The sequence below is a fragment of the Hylaeus volcanicus genome, chromosome 8, assembly GCF_026283585.1.
Source record: "Hylaeus volcanicus isolate JK05 chromosome 8, UHH_iyHylVolc1.0_haploid, whole genome shotgun sequence".
NCBI classification, from domain to species: domain Eukaryota; kingdom Metazoa; phylum Arthropoda; class Insecta; order Hymenoptera; family Colletidae; genus Hylaeus; species Hylaeus volcanicus.
The window spans coordinates 10892745-10910121 of NC_071983.1; the positions used below are offsets into that span (position 1 = coordinate 10892745).

The 17377-nt window shown below is 34.5% G+C and overlaps 5 protein-coding genes across 11 annotated transcripts in view; 2 read left to right on the forward strand and 3 right to left on the reverse strand.

Annotated features, from left to right (window-relative positions):
• Positions 1-806, forward strand: part of LOC128880903 (uncharacterized) — an 88409-nt gene extending 87603 nt beyond the window's left edge. For all 4 annotated transcript variants that reach the window (XM_054131459.1, XM_054131461.1, XM_054131458.1 and 1 more), the window contains one exon: positions 348-806. In XM_054131459.1, coding sequence (XP_053987434.1) covers positions 348-700 — 353 coding nt within the window. In that variant the 3' untranslated portion in view covers positions 701-806. The remainder of the gene's footprint in view (positions 1-347) is intronic.
• Positions 807-944: 138 nt separating this feature from the next.
• Positions 945-2535, reverse strand: LOC128880906 (THO complex subunit 6 homolog). The gene is made up of 5 exons (XM_054131463.1): positions 2395-2535; positions 1963-2190; positions 1722-1889; positions 1489-1651; positions 945-1405 (listed from the first exon to the last, which is right to left on the reverse strand). Exons 1-5 carry the CDS (start codon positions 2511-2513, stop codon positions 1085-1087), a joined length of 999 nt encoding a protein of 332 aa, XP_053987438.1. The 5' UTR covers positions 2514-2535; the 3' UTR covers positions 945-1084.
• An 821-nt stretch (positions 2536-3356) lies between these two features.
• LOC128880907 (aryl-hydrocarbon-interacting protein-like 1) lies at positions 3357-5098 on the reverse strand. The gene is made up of 7 exons (XM_054131464.1): positions 4960-5098; positions 4672-4805; positions 4379-4558; positions 4114-4282; positions 3857-4043; positions 3647-3789; positions 3357-3572 (listed from the first exon to the last, which is right to left on the reverse strand). The coding sequence occupies exons 2-7, from the start codon at positions 4747-4749 to the stop codon at positions 3370-3372; spliced, it is 960 nt and encodes a 319-aa protein (XP_053987439.1). The 5' UTR covers positions 4750-4805; positions 4960-5098; the 3' UTR covers positions 3357-3369.
• Positions 5099-5443: 345 nt separating this feature from the next.
• LOC128880908 (probable serine hydrolase) lies at positions 5444-8018 on the forward strand. 2 transcript variants are annotated; one of them, XM_054131465.1, is made up of 5 exons: positions 5444-5587; positions 5659-5703; positions 5824-6059; positions 7078-7425; positions 7510-8018. In XM_054131465.1, exons 1-5 carry the CDS (start codon positions 5527-5529, stop codon positions 7759-7761), a joined length of 942 nt encoding a protein of 313 aa, XP_053987440.1. In that variant the 5' UTR covers positions 5444-5526; the 3' UTR covers positions 7762-8018. The 2 variants fall into 2 exon arrangements, with proteins under 2 accessions (XP_053987440.1, XP_053987442.1); XM_054131467.1 differs by lacking the exon at positions 5824-6059 and adding an exon at positions 6574-6809.
• A 2661-nt stretch (positions 8019-10679) lies between these two features.
• On the reverse strand, positions 10680-17359 carry LOC128880898 (trafficking protein particle complex subunit 11). Of its 3 annotated transcripts, none has more exons than XM_054131449.1 (21): positions 16021-17359; positions 15428-15629; positions 15188-15357; positions 14925-15113; positions 14692-14865; positions 14462-14629; positions 14175-14379; positions 13919-14092; positions 13759-13837; positions 13627-13681; positions 13259-13466; positions 12983-13188; positions 12600-12905; positions 12329-12534; positions 12114-12250; positions 11828-12040; positions 11593-11753; positions 11294-11516; positions 11121-11229; positions 10973-11049; positions 10680-10897 (listed from the first exon to the last, which is right to left on the reverse strand). In XM_054131449.1, the coding sequence occupies exons 2-21, from the start codon at positions 15614-15616 to the stop codon at positions 10871-10873; spliced, it is 3276 nt and encodes a 1091-aa protein (XP_053987424.1). In that variant the 5' UTR covers positions 15617-15629; positions 16021-17359; the 3' UTR covers positions 10680-10870. The 3 variants fall into 3 exon arrangements, with proteins under 3 accessions (XP_053987424.1, XP_053987423.1, XP_053987425.1); XM_054131448.1 differs by lacking the exon at positions 16021-17359 and adding an exon at positions 15775-15972; XM_054131450.1 differs by lacking the exon at positions 16021-17359 and adding an exon at positions 15775-15971 and having other exon boundaries at positions 12329-12531.
• Positions 17360-17377: the final 18 nt, after the last annotated feature.

Below are 17377 nucleotides of genomic sequence, written 5' to 3' on the forward strand. Positions count from 1 at the left end.
TTCTATAGTTCCGATTCCACGATCCTATCAAAGCTCGAGTCGGAGAGTCCTTTATTATTCCAAGTGTGGCCACTTCTGTAAGCGCATTTGTGTGCGTGCGTGCGTGCGTGCGTGTGCGTGGCGAGTGACTGTATGTGAGAGAAAGAGAGGGAGAGAGAGAGGAGAAGTAGGAGTAGGAGCAATTAGCAGCGTAACGACAATTGCGCAGAGAGAGTCCTGAGCGATTACCGGCGAACACGTGTCTTTTGATTCTAACGCGAGATTTGTCCGCATATGTGAAACAATAAAATCTATAAACTTATAGTGCCTAATTGGAACAATCTACAACACAAGTACTTCTCTTCCAGGGAACATGACCGACACGGAAAAGTTAAGAGATACTCGATCAGAGTGTGGAGCTCGTGGCAGAAACTCGAGGGTAAGACGTGGCTCCAGAGACGCCGTTTCTGCCTGTGGTGAACGCAGCGTGGATAGACTATATCTCAGGGCCGCAGCGAATGCTAGAACCAAAGGATCGCGTCACACTCTGCTCGTCATACGCAACGATTACGAGGCTCGTGCTGGAAACGCCCTGAGCGTCTCCAAAGGGGACGTCGTCGCTCTCCTCAGTGACCACGTCAGCGATTGGTTCTGGGTTCGTTCACGGGACGGCAGAGAGGGCTTCATACCTGCTGTGATCGCGGGTCATGGCTTCCTGTGACGATTGCGCCACCGATTGCATCCACTATACCTTGGATCAATGATGGGACGAATTATACTGTGTTAATAGATAACGAATAGTAACTCTGTGTAACGATTTATTCAGACAAGCTGTCATTCAACGAAGCAATTTAATTCTACAATGAAGATCTTTTATACGTTATTTAAAATTTGTTAGATGAGAATCGTGCCCGTCTCTGCCTTTATTAAGCGTTTCTGCTGAAAGCAAACATCGTTACACATGATCGATGAGTAAGTTGTATATTTGTAAAAAGTCTTATGTCATATTTTATAAAATGCACATTGTATTAATATATTTATTAAAGAATATATATACGTAACGTTCTCCATATACACTTTCATTCTTCTAGTGCTAAATGCGTCGCTACGCAAACTTTAACATTAGTTCGCGGTAATTGAAGTTTGTACACACGTCAAGATTGTTCGAGGAACCAGCTACACTGAGCACCTTTTGTGGTGTCACTTGATAAACGATACTGTACACTGTATTACTGGAAGTCGGCACTTTGGCTAACGTTCCACCTTGATACGTAAGATGATAGACGTGGGAAGCTGCTCCGGCAGCTATCACGCGTTCTTCGTAAATACTTGCAACGTGGATCCCTTCGTCAGGAAGATCAAATACGGTCGCTACTTCCATTGTACGCATATGCCACAAAGACAAATTTGGACCACCGCCGCATAACTGGAGAAATTATTATATCGGTAACCGACATTAAACTTGCTACGAAAAAGAATAATAATAATATTCTATGTAATATTACACACCATCCAATCCTCTGTTATGTCCACAGCACCAATCCATTTACCTATCCATGGTCGTGCAAGCTTGTTTACCATGTAGGGAGTCAACTGATTGGTTATTTCTTCCTTTCGTAAGTCCCAAAATCTTACTGTCCCATCCTCGGCACAAGAAGCTAATTGGTTACCCCTGGAAATCACAGTACTATCCGTTGTATAAAATTTAACAAAGTATTTGTTAATAGTAGCGTAACGCATACATTAAGGAAAGACAATGAATATAGTCTGAATGTCCTTGTAAATTCCTGAGGATTTTACCATCTTCCATACTAATTACATAAATATTGTTGTCGCCGCATGCAGCATACAAGAGGTGATTTGGTTTGGAATACACCAAGTAATTTACATCTGGCTTTTCGTAACTGTCCCTGAAAATTGATTGATATTAATATTATCAAGCACAGTTATCTGTTTATGATTTTATGATAAGGATAGCCTTACTTATTAACTGGAATTTGAATAGTCCAAGAAGCTTTATTTTTTTGTGCTTTGCTCGAGGTAACCGTTTTCCAAGACCACCCACATATTTCACCGCATGTTCCTGTTACTAGAAAATTATCTGTGGATACCATACTCTGAACCTGTTGACTTTGATGGGCTGTGAAATGATAATTGGGACCTTGTAATTCATTTTCATCCACTTTGTGTGGCCCTAAAGCCTTTGACAACCTACAGAAATGATGAAAAATGTATTAAAATAACAAAACATGTTTTAACCTTAAACTTTTTTACCATCGCGTCATTCTGTAACGTAATTTCATACTCAAAACAATATAGAAAAGCCTTTAAAACATCCAAACTTTAATTAATATCAATATGATCTACATTGACGGATTGTTTACCATCGTGAATGAAATGTTTTTTTTCACTTACTCAAAAATTGATACATCTCCATAAATATTTCCAGCAACCAAATAATTTCCATCCGGAGAGAACGTTTGTGATAACACAGTGTTATAAAATAACTTCTGATTAAACGTATCAGACATCATTTTTCACACAATTTTCACTCTGTCTAACAACCTTCAGAGTTTGTTGACGCGTGATCACTGGTTGCAGCGAAAGATTTGTTTACTTTATAAAACATTCCTGGTACATTATTTAAGAATGTCTTTTTACGTATTATAATATATAATTCTCGAGTGTTCTAATCAAAAATAGCAAACAATTCTTCGATTTTGTAGTCCAGCACACCATAATATAACATAAATTGAGGTTAGGGAACCAGCGAAACGTAAGCAAAAAAATGAATAGAAGCGATTTTACCAACTTCGCGCATATGGGCGCCTACCAGGAAAACTAAAATGATGGAGGAGGTTGTCGAACGAGGCTAGAGAGAGTGGTAAATACTGTGCAAGAAGCATAGCAAGTACAGTCCAAGTTAGAGAGAGTGCGATATGGTTTGAAGTAAGGATAGATATAGCAAATACATATATATATATTCCTGTCAAATATGCTCCTAAGTAACAGGATCATAGAGTGACAATAGAGGTAGTCTACCAAGAGCACAAAAAGACGAAGGAGGTATTCTAAGACAAAGCGCGGGATAATTTAAATTCGCATTATCTCTGTACTCCATCATAATTTATTAGTTTTATTTTTTTTGTACACTTATTATTGGTATACACAGATATTGCCTTGTATATTAAATTTGTACATCAATTAGGAATAATATGTATATTACACTTAGAAAACATTATGTAATTATATAAAAATATTTCAAGAACACAATATTTTGTGCATTGACAAATTAAAGTCTTGAAAGATTCAGCAGCAAAAACCACCAAAGGTATTGAAATTACAATTTTTACGATATTCTCTCTTTCCATTGATATCACGCGTATTTGTTCATTTAAATAATTTCAATAGCTTATTCTTTTCTATTTGATCTTTTTCTTTGATGGCTATAGAAAATGCATGCAGCTCCTTTTCAACTGTATTCTGTAATCCAGGATCTAATTCGGCAGCTCTTTTAAAATCTTTAATAGCTTTTTCTTCATCCCAGGCACCTATGTATGCCTTGCCTCTTCTATATAATGCTTTTACGTTATCTAATAATAATATATACATTTATAATTTACTCGTTTAAGTACACATAAAATGAAATACATGTAGAGTCACAAACCTGGATCGTGTTTAAGAACTGTGGTACAATGTTCTATAACTACGTAATACTCTTTTTGAATTAGTTTACATTGCGCATAGTTCAATAGCAATGGAATTTTTAATCGATTCAGTGCTAACCACTCTTCGTCATTTGGTTTCTCGCTACAAATTACACATAACAATTGACAATAGATGTGTTTGTAATGAAAAAAACATATTAAATACTAACGCGAGCATAAGTTGTTCTAATATTCCAATGCCTTTTGCATAGACATTGCAAGCACCTTCGTAATTTTTCTCTTTAAACAACATGTTCCCTTTCTCTCTTATGTCTGGAATACTCTTCAGTTTCTCATCTTCAGTCATTTGCCATGATTCTTTTTCATATTCTTCTGGTAAAATTACTTGAACAAGTTCTACAAAATAGAGTAATGAACTTAAAGCTGTTGTTATTCTTTTAACCTAGGCTTATTTTAAATTGGTTACCAATTGTAAACTCTAAATCTTGTGGACACCTAATGAGTTCGTTTAAATCATCATATCCAATTCCTTCGTTTTGTAAAGTGACACCACAGCAATGGTGGGCACGTTTCTCTGAATGTGGCTTTCCAACTTCCCTGAGAGTTTTAGACACAAAAGGATATGATGTGACTAGCTAAAACAATAGGTACAATTAAAGTACACGTTAATCCTAGGAAGATTAAAAAGATGGCCTACTATGCTAAAAAATTGTTTCTATGAATCAACATACGCTTTTATGAACCCTGAAACATGCCACTTCATGTAATGCCATCTTTTGTACAATAGCTTCCCATACTTCAAGCTTAAACTGCTTGCCTAAAACAAGCTCCATCGGCTTTCCCATAACCCTGCTATCATCTATTACGGTTTTCTCTGAATTGCATTTTGTTGTTTTAAAGTGAAAAACAACCTAACCGTTTAAACATAGTCTCAATTAGAATCATTTCTTTATATGAATAAATAAAACAGGAATATAAAATACTGATTTTATGTAGATATGTAATCAAAATCTACCATGCTTACTTTTGTTCCAGGTACAAAATTGCATGGTCTTGTTCCTGCATGGATTACAGTTTTTACTATAAATTCCTTATTTTCCATCTTAATAATGCAAGTAACAGTACTATTCGAAATAATTAATGTACATTTAAATAAACCTGAAAGAGTTTAAAAGTATCGTAACCTATTGGCGACATATGGTACATATAAGTCGTAAAATCGAAACTACCGATAATCACAAATTGATAACATAATTGTGCAGTGATAGCGTAAGACAATAAAAAACTGATATATTCATATTACTTAAAGCACCTTAAAGTGTGTCAATGTCAATAGTTCCCGTTAGTCTCTTTGGTCTTGAGAAAAATGTTATCTAATCATTTTACACATCGGTGATTAATATAACAGTTACCAATGCATGTCATTCTAGGTAATATCTAAAATGTCATTACAAATAGTAATATCTGAACCTTTCTAATATAATTAGAAATTATACTTCGCGCGTATTTTTTAACGATAGAAATTCATGAAGTATACAGCATGTAACGTGACATTTAACGGTTAGGACATTCCTCTACCAACGCGTGTTGTTTTTTAATATTTTCTATTTCTTGTATAAAGTAACAAGTATTGTAATATAGTGTAAAAATCGTACAAGGTATTGTACAAAAGATTTAAGAATTTTCGTATATGTGAACTTTGATCTTTGAACAGGAAATTTATTTTAGCAACGTAGTCGGAAGGAATAGTTCTGTATTGACGTGCTGTATATGTAAACTTGCTGTGAAAGTCCAAGAAAGTGGATTTACTGTTAAGTAATATAAGGAAGACAGCCAATAGTAAATTATTAACCATTGTTAGATTTCCAATCTCAACAAAATGAGTATTATTGAACAGAAAATTCCTCCCACTGATAACATGAATGGGCATAAAACGCATCGTAAGTTGGCATGAATTTATGACAATCATTTTTAAAAATAATCGTTATTGTAATGTAATATTGATGTTTAGATTTTGAAGAAATTGAAATACCTGTACCATGGGGCCACGTAAGCGGTTAGTAAATATTTTTACTCAATTCCTTTTTACCAAAGTTTTTAGAAACATGTGAAATTTGTTTAAAACTTCCATCATAAAGAATATGAATAAAATACTGCAGTATGATAATAAATTTAGGCAAGAGGTGGGGACCAGTGGATCAACAACCGATAGTGGCAATACATGGCTGGCAAGATAATTGTGGGACTTTTGATTCCTTGATCGCATTATTGCCACCAGAAGTACCCATTTTAGCATTAGATCTGCCTGGTCATGGTCATTCTTCCAGATATCCTCCTGGGCATTTCTATCATATATTCTGGGATGGGCTTCTCTTGCTTCGTAGAATTGTTAAATTTTACAAGTGGAATAAGGTTAGCCATGAAACAAAAGTTATACAACGAGTTTTACATATGTTTAATTTGCTTAAAATGTATATACAATTATATTTCCTAAGTGTACAGTGCAATTCATGTTATAGATTGTACTATTTTTTTACGAAGTACATTTTTCCTATCATTTAAACAAGTTTTAAAGTAGTATTTTATTATCAGTTTTTAAAAATAAAAATTATCTTGAGCAAGGTTGACTGTTACAGGCTTCTATCAAATTTTCAAATCACAAATTCTTGACATTTGTATGGTAACTAAAAAGTATATATATTCGGACAATTAGTATCGTTGTATAACTATGGATTACAGACAAACCTTTAATAAGACGACAGAATTTTGTAGTTTCGCTGGAACTTTGTTTCATTCTAAAATACTCTTTTCTCCAAGGAATTGAAAATGTCTCCCTTAATCTTATTACAGCATTTTAGGTATTTAGAATGATAAAATCCGTGGCATAAAATGATTTCATTATGACATAATTAAACCTTACCTGCAGGCAAATGGTGGGGTCCCAGAGGGATCCAACCAATAGTGGCGCTGCACGGACGTCAGGATAATGCTGGCAGTTTTGACCTTTTGATTCCTTTATTACCAGACGACATTTCTGTACTTTGTGTGGACATGCCTGGACATGGTTTATCATCTCATTATCCAAAGGGTCATTTCTATTATAATTACTGGGACGGTATTATTCTACTACGTAGAATCATGACACATTTCAGTTGGAGCAAGGTTAGAGAGTGGCTTAATTCTACCACTCCACAACTATATAAGTGTAACAGTCATCCTTACAAATTCCCATTATGTATTGCACCGTATCCTTACATAACAAATAGAGATGTTTGATGTGATTTAGCATATTCCAAAGGTCTATCTATACACATGCATGCACTTGGGTTTTAATGCACAGTTACTTATGACGAAAATAGCACATATTTGCAATGGGTACTTGACTATTTAATGTTTATTATTGCATATTACATATCTGTTATTGATATAGGTGAAACTACTTGGACATTCCTTAGGAGGAGCAATATCATTTTTATACGCTGCATCGTATCCTGATGATGTAGAACTTCTGATTAGTCTAGATATTGCAGCTCCTACTGTAAAAGGGGTCGCGAAAATTACTCAAGCAACTGGCGATACCATCGACAAATTTTTAAAGTATGAAATGCAGGAATCTAGTAATATTCCGTCTTACACATACGATGAAGCACTTGACATAGTATACGATGGTTATAAAGGCTCCATAACTAAAGAAAGTGCTGTAATATTAATGAAACGTGGAACACGACCCAGTGGTGAACCCGACCGATATTGCTTTTCGCGCGATGTACGATTAAAGGTAACGAGCTTATTGATACTTTATAATTATTTTCATAAAATCTATACTATCTATACGTTAATGTATCCGTATTAAATTGTTCAGGCTTCCCTTTTGAATATGCCATCCATCGATCTAATGCTTTCCTATGCAGCACGGATAAAATGTGCTTATCTTAATATTCGTGCTGTAAACGGATTGGTATACGATCAAGCCGAACATTACGATGACATTTTAAATGAAATAAAAGTAGGTGCAAAGAGATTCGAATTTCATGTGGTGGAAGGAACTCACCATGTACATTTGAATAATCCTGAAAGGATTGCAACCATAATTACGAAATTTATTAGTACTTAACGATGAAGTATTTTAGATGACATTAGACAGCAGTTGTGGAATTCAAAATTAATTATGTGCAGGTTACATTAGATGTATTTCCACGTACGTTCGTTTTAGAAAATCAATGTATTCTCTATGCGTTGTGTACAGAGTTTCTGTTCTTCCGAGATATAATGTAGCTTACACGATAAATTTAATCTAGAAAAGTTACAACGACTTGTAATGAAATATTTAATAATTTAAACGCACAATAGACATTATTTATTTAAAGCATACTGCTTAATTTATTCTATTCTCTTCCAAGTATTAATAAAATAACAAAATATTGAACGTAACGGATTCCTATATTTTTTTAACATGATACACCGAAGAAGAAAAGAATAAAAATAACATAGCTGTTTACGAATAAAATTGAATTTTCTCTTTTCCTCTTTATTCCGATGTGCATCTTATGTTAAAAGTAAAAGTTGCCGTTTACAAGGTCAATAAATAACGCTATTATTAAATCTAGCACTTCAGTATTTTTTTTTTAACGGATATTTGGTCGACAACAACGGTAACGTATTAATACAGCAAGAACGCGATGTAATAAACTTATACCGGTTTACGCTTCCATACGTAACTACTCGACGATAAATTATTTCGAGGCGATATAAGCTATTGTTTCGTTCCTTTCCTTAGTTATAAATTCTTATCCTTAAAACATTTCTCAATATTGTATTTTGCGGTGCTTGCTATGCGCGAATGTAACCGTATTTAAAGGCAAAACTATTATTTGTAATCTATTACAATAAATTATTGTAAGCGAAACAATTACACGACTGTTTATTGTCTCGTTTTCGCGTTAAAAAAAAATCTACTCTTCAATTACCGATTATAATACACCCAAGAATTACGGTAAACTGCGTTACCAGTGGGATTAGAATACAAAAGAAACGTCGTATGCGAGATAAAGAAGTTATTGGTACAGATGTTTCTGGGCTACGTACAATGGTCAAACCGAGGAGTTCTCGATGTCAATTCATTTACTCAGCTGGCAGGAGCGATGCCACGTAGAAATGACATAAAACTATGTACCGAGACCTTATCCGTCGTAGCTGTTACGTGTTAGTTCTTCTTAAATTTTTAATCGGTACAGAACGATCGGACCAGATAGATTTATAACGTATATATTAACTCCTTATCGAAGAGCAGGTAAGCGAAAGTTCAAGTAGCTACCGGTGACCAAAAATATTCCGTATATTTCGAGTACTCGAAACACGCTTTAACGAAGTAAACGTATCGGCGATTTTGTTCGCGAGTAATTGCCGCGAACACCTCAATGAAATTTATCTCGACGTTTACTCTGTTAAAAAAGAATTTATTTCGATACATTCGCGAAGGCCGAAATCTAAACTTCGATTCATGGATGGAATTTAACGCGACGGCATTATACGGGGCTTTTTGTCGAATTATTGGTTTAGGTCGTTATCAGGTAACTTCTGAAACGAACTTATCCTATCGTACATACACATTCTGCGTGTCAGTAATTACGAGCGACGATAATGCCGTCACACGTAGAAACGAACGCGAATATTCCATTATCACAGGTGAATACCGACTGCAGTTGTCTACACGTTCTCCTTTAGCATTCCTGTACAAACTATTGGTTCCATGTAATATAGAATACATCGACGGTGCCGTCGTAAGTATATAATTTACTTTATTACATAAAATTACGTAACTATCGATATAAAATATTTTATTATCGTTCCACACCACGTGTACAATTTACATTTTATAGAAGGACTGTATTTTTCTTTATCGTTAGTCTAATACTACGATTTGAATTATCGGTCTGATCCATCGATCCTAACGATCAACAAACTTTTCACTTGAAAGTTTGTTCGTTCGGCTCGAGTTATCAGATTGAGAAAGAACATACTTCGACACCTGAGATGAAATCGATCCAACGTTACGAGGGAAGCGATTTTCGGTTATGTTTCTGAAGGCGTTTACGATACTTGGCTGCGCGCTGTTGTAATTCCCGATCTGTAGGCGTGTATGCAGCGTAAGTCCTTAAGCGAGCTTTCGCAAGTTCCAGGTCCTGTTTTAAAACGTTGATCTTTAATTTAAAACCTCTTAGTTGTAATGAAATAGTCTTTATTTTAATTTAGTTAGCACGTTTAATTCTATTTTTTGTGTATCTATACACATTTGTATTTATAAACATATCCAATGGCGTTCAGTGCATGCTATCGCTTTTACTGTCGTCCTTGGAACGTTAAATATTCGAGCGAAATGATTTCATAAATAACATTCTACTCCCGTGTACTATATCATTTTTATCTTTTAATTCTTCAAAGTAAAATGTTTGCCTTTAATCTTTTAGAACTGCTATCTCTGGAGTATACCCTTGATTTCATAAAATTCCATTAAAAAAATTAATTATCATTTTGCTGTGCCATCGCGACCAATGGAACATCATTCGTATTGTTTATAAATACAAACACTTAATTTTCTGGAAAACTGGAACACCCTGTATATACTTTTAATTTTTTTTCTGAATTTTACCACCCGTTGAATTACTTTATACCTTTATGAACTTTCGGTTACGAGCCAATGACTCTTCCGAGTTTATGCGAAAAATAGGCGTTAGGAACTGTTCCGACTGTTGCTCATGTTGCAGGTGCTCCGAAGAAACCTCGCGTACATGGTTATCATTGGCCTGTATTGTTGTCGTCATTATCGATGACCTTTAACGTTCACAAGTAATTACTTTGATACACTGTGGCATAATTTTTAAAATTTTAACAGGTTGATAACGGCGTAGCGAACATACACACGCGCCAACTACGTATCGCAACTGGTTTCTATAGAAATATCCGTTCCTTGTACGTAATCGATATCGACGCCCGCATCGAGTGAACAAACATACGAAAAGAAAGCTCACAAACATATTTCAATATTTTTTATTACACGTTGAAGTAACATAAATAAATTACATTTGATAGATGACATTCATAATCCTAAATATGAAATGCTTTTGCATTTACGATTTATGTGCAATATATGTATGTATATCTAACGTTTCAATAATACATTTTAATAGAAGTTGTGAAATTTGTATATCTTCTTATCGGTTCATTTACTCTTCTATGGTTTGTGATGTTGGCTGTAAAAGAATAGAAGATAGTCATGTAATTTTTACATTAAATTGTTCAATATGTGATATAATCGTATTACTTACCAGGATATATATGTGACTTGGTAATGATCGCTCTATAACCTCCAGAAGTCGCGCTTTACTTAATTTGTGTTCCTCGTCTATATATAACAAATACAATTGAAATTTAAAATGAAACTATGAATAATACAACAAGCGACAAAATTATTACCAGCAGGAACTGTTAAAGATAAACTTGGAAGTTGAACAAAGCCAGCCACCAGTGGCCGTAATATCCATTCGACTTTCCTTTCATTTTTCGGAAGTATGTAAATATCGATCTGTTAATATTAAACGATCGAGTTAATTACGGTTTTTTATATTTGTACTCGTATCGCTACTTACTTGTTTATGACCAGCAAACATAAACGCGTCGCTAGCTTCCATGGTCAATCGCAATGTTATCATATAATCGGAATGATTTTTTATAAAGTACGATACGAGTAGCGGCGTACGAACCCAACCATGGGCTGGCAATTTAGCTTCTAAACCGATGATTGCATCCTCGACCCATAAAGGAGCTAAAGTTACACTGCTGCTAGTTTCTAATGCATTCTCGTCGTTTGCACTAAAACAGCACGTAACATTATTAAAACACTTTATGATATTTCAATTTTGCACAAATTATTATTATATCTATTTACCGTTTCCATTTGATGGTGTATACTCCTGTACTCATAGGTTGCTCACCACCACCCTTTGGTAACAAACAATACGAATCCGTACCTGTTTCACCTTCGGAAAGTGTAATACCCGCTAAAGCGGAAATCGATTCATTTTGAGTTTCCTTTTCTATAGAATCACCCTGTGAATTTGCGCATATAATGTTATTGCGGTAGAAAATAAAAAAATTAATAATAAGGAAAGATAATTACTTACTAACTCTATGGACGTGCTAATAATGTTTATAGGCCACGGAGAAACGCAAGAAATGTGAGGCATTAGTATGAAAGGTTCGTTAACGAAACCTTTCGGTAGCGGTTCGAAAAATGTAGTGTAAAATAATGTCAAAACTTCGAATGGCTTTGCAACTGACAACGAATACGTCAATTCTTTAGTTCCTTTTATTTGTTCAGATCTCGAGTACTCAACCTATAATTGCGAAATTACATACATCATTTTTTGTTTTGAAATATTGTTGACCCGAGTCTATAATACTTTATACCTTTATGTGAATATTTCTATCGCCAACTTTATGGGCTCTTAAATATACAGTTTTATTAGTGATGCAATTCTTCTCTAGATTATCAATTGGTATCGATATTAACGACTGTTTGTTAAGCATTGTTAAACTTAATTCAGCTGAAAATTAGTAAAATTAAAACCAGAAAATACATCACATAACCTTATAACAAATATCTTTCGATATTATGAGCGTACTTGATTGTTCATTTGCTCCATCGGATACAAGTGACACGCATAAAAGTGCCGATACTATGTTTTCATTAGCAACAACAGATATTTGAATGGGAAGCCATTCTCCTAAAAGTGCTGGGTTGTTGGATTCAGCACTTATATTCAGACTAGACTCTTCTTGTTTTATTTCTGCATTGACTAGCGGTTGTATTGTTTCAAATTCTCCTCTGCTATTATAAATAGAAGATGCATTATTTCTTTAGAGGCATTTACAAGCGTTTTCTTTGAAACGTACCGAAGTTGTTGTATTTCAGGATACAATCGACTCAAAAAATTTGTTTCTCTTCCCACAGCCGAAAATCGCAAAACAATACAACAAACGGTATCACTACCCATGTATAATGAAATAGTGGTGATGCGTATCTCGCTACCATCGCTTTGCTGTGGCGCTTGAAATTGGTGAAGAAATTTCTTCGTTTCTTTTCCATGAAAAATAAGATTACTATTTTCAGCATCAGTAACAGTAAATTCTGAATTATAACCTGGACTACCAATCGTTATCGATACTTTAGAAAACGCTATAGTATTGCTATATGAATTCCTGAAAGTGTAATATAAAGTCGTATTAAAGCTCGTGCTTTATATTTGTGATCGCGACATCAATTAAAAATAAATTACCTAATAATGACTTCTACGCTGACCGTAGAGTTAACAGCATATTTTGCTTGCAAGAATCGGGCCTTAACTTCTACAAACGAACTCATATTATTATCGTCAATTGTAAAGACAATTGGTTCTGATTGATTGAGATCCATTACCCACTTATCTAACGCAGAATGTTTTACATCGTCGGGTAAATCGGGCTCCGGATTTGGTGGTTTCTTCTATTGTTTTATATTGATACTTCCATTAATTATCGATCGCTAATGCAATGAACATGTAAAATTTACTTACGTGAAGAATATTGATAATGTTATTATAAACAGCGACTTTGTAATCTTCCGAAAACGTAGTGGAAGGTCCCAGCGCTTCGAATGCTAACGTGATGTAGTCTTGGATACTCGTGGATAGGTAAGCCGCTCGTAACGCATTCTTTAAGATATTTGTGATTAAAACGGGCCACCGTTCACCGTGATATTCCCACAACATGTGCATCAATAATCTGGCCAATCAAATTTTATGATTTTGATGTTAAGTTATGAAAATAGTCTAGAGGGAATAATGTTAGGATCAATCTTTTGACTAACGAGTAGTACAAAATCTTTTTGGCTATTTTTAAATATTTCTGGTATTATAATAGTAATAATTTAATTGTAACTCACGTAAGAACTTTTCCGTAATCCTTTGAATTATAATATTCCTCGGCCATTTGTACCACTAAAACATGTTTATTCTGTCATATGTAATTTTATAAAAAAAAAAAAAAAAAGAATTTGTAAATAAATGTGTTATACCTAATACTCTTCTCATCCTTGGACATCTATACACTTTGAATTGTGAAATTGCATGTCCTAAAAGCCCAATAATTATTTTCTGAAAGTGAAATATTTATTATGTATATACATATAATAATAATTAAATTCTGAAACCAAAAAGAATACAATTATATCTTACGGAATGATCGACCGTATGCTTTTCTTTGTACTGCAAAGCCTGTATAGCAATGGCTTCTTTCACTGGATCCGTGGGTTCAGCGCTTAATTTTCCAGGTCGCCATGGTCGTTGTCCATAAAATTCAAGTTTGTCTTCTCCAGCTAAAGGGTCTGGTTCTGGATAACTGTCAACATTCTAAAATAATAAATAATACATATTCTACTATAATTAAACGTTATTTATAACATTCTGTTTACTGAATCATTAACTCTTATACCTGACAGAGTTCTTTGCAAGCTGTTTGCCTCAAGCTTGCGTGTTGAGCCGCTGATTGAAAGTAATATCCGGGATGCTGGGTTTGAACGGCGGGAAGTCCCTGCCGAATAGCGCCATCAAATAATTCTGCGAATGTAGAAAATTGACTACACATCCATGCATGATGTTCAAACATAAGCTCCTTTAGACCAGTCTTCAATTTGAATCTGTGTAACCAATTTCATGTTATTTTGATGGCACTCATTACATAGTTCGTAATTTATTTTGCTTGTTAAATTCATTTCTGACCTATCGGTATAAAGTCTGAATTGTGATATAGCTTCTTTCGGAACATTTAAATTGAACATTATTTTACATAATTTATAGTTTATGAAACTAACAATAGTTTTAACTTCCATTGCATTTGTGTCAGTCATTTTTATCTCCAACAGATTATTATATGCTTGCTCATAGTGCCTGCAAAATAATTCCATAATTTTTAATTACGAACAAACTTTCGGTTAATGTTATTAATTTACCTTCTAGCCACATTTTGATCCTGTTTAAGTTCATTTAAAAATGCCATTTTAAACTGATGACGTACAAATAGGTGTTGATGTACAGTTTTATTAAGTTGATCTCTATGTCCTTTTACAATACGATACTCGTGATGATAAAAGCTCTGTGCTAGGTCGTATAATGCACTTTCTAATCTGTAAATATACATGATAAGGACACGAAATAACAAGACTACACTTAATTTATTTATTACCTAGATGTATATCCTAATAAGTGATCTCCATGAGGTAAAATATATAATAATTTTGGAGGTAGTTCACAAGCTCCACAAACAGCCGTACCACGTTCAGTTGCTAAAGCATCTTCTGAACCTGGTGGTGGTTGTGTACAATGCTGTATGAGTACAACAGCTATTTTTGTACTTCTGCCTTCCAAAGCATTTCTAAGATAATAAGCACATAGAATTAATGGTTACAACAACATTTAATATACGATACATTTTAATGCCATTTGTACCTAAGTGTTTGTACTCTAGAAGCGCATTCCATTTTTTTCTCATTCCATTGAGGATCATTCCAATCTAAATCATAAAATACAACCACAACTGCTGGAACTTCATTAAGGTATTTATTCATCCAATTACGTTTCAATATTCCTTTGGGTATATACCATTCATATGAGTTACGCTAAAATACATTATGCATAATGTTGAATGATAGTCAAGTAATATTCCTATACTTTACAACTGTTTAATACCTTGGGTTTTACTGTAGGAAATTCATGTGTAAGGTTAAGTAATGTAAATTGAATAGCAGAAACTTCCAATCTACGATTATTACTGAATGCATCCCAAATTGAACGATGTACAGGATTTGTAATATCTAAGCCAGTCAAGCCAATGAGAGCTAATGGCTTGGTTGTTAATTCTGCTGGTAACTCAAACATAATTACGGATTGCCTGCAAAGATGTAATAATTTTCTGAATAGTTACAGACACTAAATATAAAATATAAACCAAAAACATCTGAGTAATTTTTATATGAATAATTCTGACATTGAATTTTCATTTCTCGATGTTTATATATATATTCCTTCAAACGTACCTAATTATCTACGCAATTAACTACATCGAAGAAAAGACTATTCAATTATAACACAGTGGTCGATGAAAGTTCGCATGGAATCAATATATTTCAGATACCGTGCTATTTGACAGTTCAGGTTATGTGCTACTGTTCAATAAAAGCATCAGCTGCGATTCATGGACCAAGTGATGGACATTCGTGGGATTTTTCCTGATCATGCGCATTGGAGCGAGCGTTGCAGTCTTCATTGCTGTATATACTTACTTAGAATTTAGGGTACCATTGGATCCCAGTAAGGAACAAAATATAATGTCCTCTTTTTTTCCTCGATGATTCCTGACGTGGACGCTTGCGGTTCATTATCCATTTTTTTTAAATTTTCCCTAATATTATACTCACGAACACTAACACTCTTGTACTCAATTTGTCCGTTAAAAATTTACAGACTTCACGAACACGCAAGAGTTGGAGAGATTGAAAATCTAACTAACTAAACTAACTGATCGCGAACCGCCACCTGCTGTACCACACTTAACGATTTTCCGCGGACAGGATATTTTTTTTCTCAGAAAACCCCTTCATTGCTTCATGACGCACTAAGACCCAGTTGTAACGGAACATTTTTTTGTTATTAGAGTAAAATTTTATACGCACAAATTTTTATAACGATAAATGCACAGAAACCATCCCCACTGCGGACCACTAATCCAGCTACGGCTCCTGAATGTTGTCCCTGCTAATCTAAAGCTAATTTTACTTTACACTTTATATTTTACACTTTTGACTTTACACTTTTGACTTTACACTTTACACGTTTGCACTTTACACTTTTGCAGATTACACTTTACACTTTGCACTATTTATAACTAAAGATCTTATTAGAAGTTTGCGGCATTGTTCGTCACGAATAATACCGATTACCAGGTCTCACCACGTGGAGGTTGCTGCGACTGGAGACCCAGAGATAGAAGAAATCAAACTTCCTTCGATCTCCCTCTTTGTTCATGTGACTCTGATACAAAAGGTACGTTTCGAGCTAGAATTAAAACTTATTCCAGCTCTTCGAATATCATGTTCTTATAATATCAGAAGTAAAATTCGAGCCAAATTCGATTAGTGCCACCTCTTCGTTCATCATGATCTCCCCATACAAAAGGTAAGTTTCAAACAAAAAATAAAAATTATAATACCAACTCGCATATTAAGTTCTCCTGATACAAGAGGTAAGTATCGAGCAGAAAATAAAAATTATGATACCTATTCGCTTATTACGTTCTCCTGATAAAAGAGGTAAGTATCGAGCAGAAAATAAAAATTATGATACCTACTCGCTCATTACGTTCTCCTGATAAGAGAGGTAAGTATCGATATATAATTAAAAGTTATGCTACTTCTTTGAGTATCATGTAAAATGTAAAATTTCCTCAGAATTTCGATACGTACCATGTATTTCTCGTGCCACCTCGTCGCACAGGTAACATGAACAAAACGTACAGAAAATTAGCCCCTTGAAGCAGGCAACCTATACTAGCAGATCTGTCGGACCGGTTGCCTGTCCGTAGGCGCAAACGTGCCACCTCTTCGCACATCATGTGCTCCTGATACCAAAATGCAAAATCGG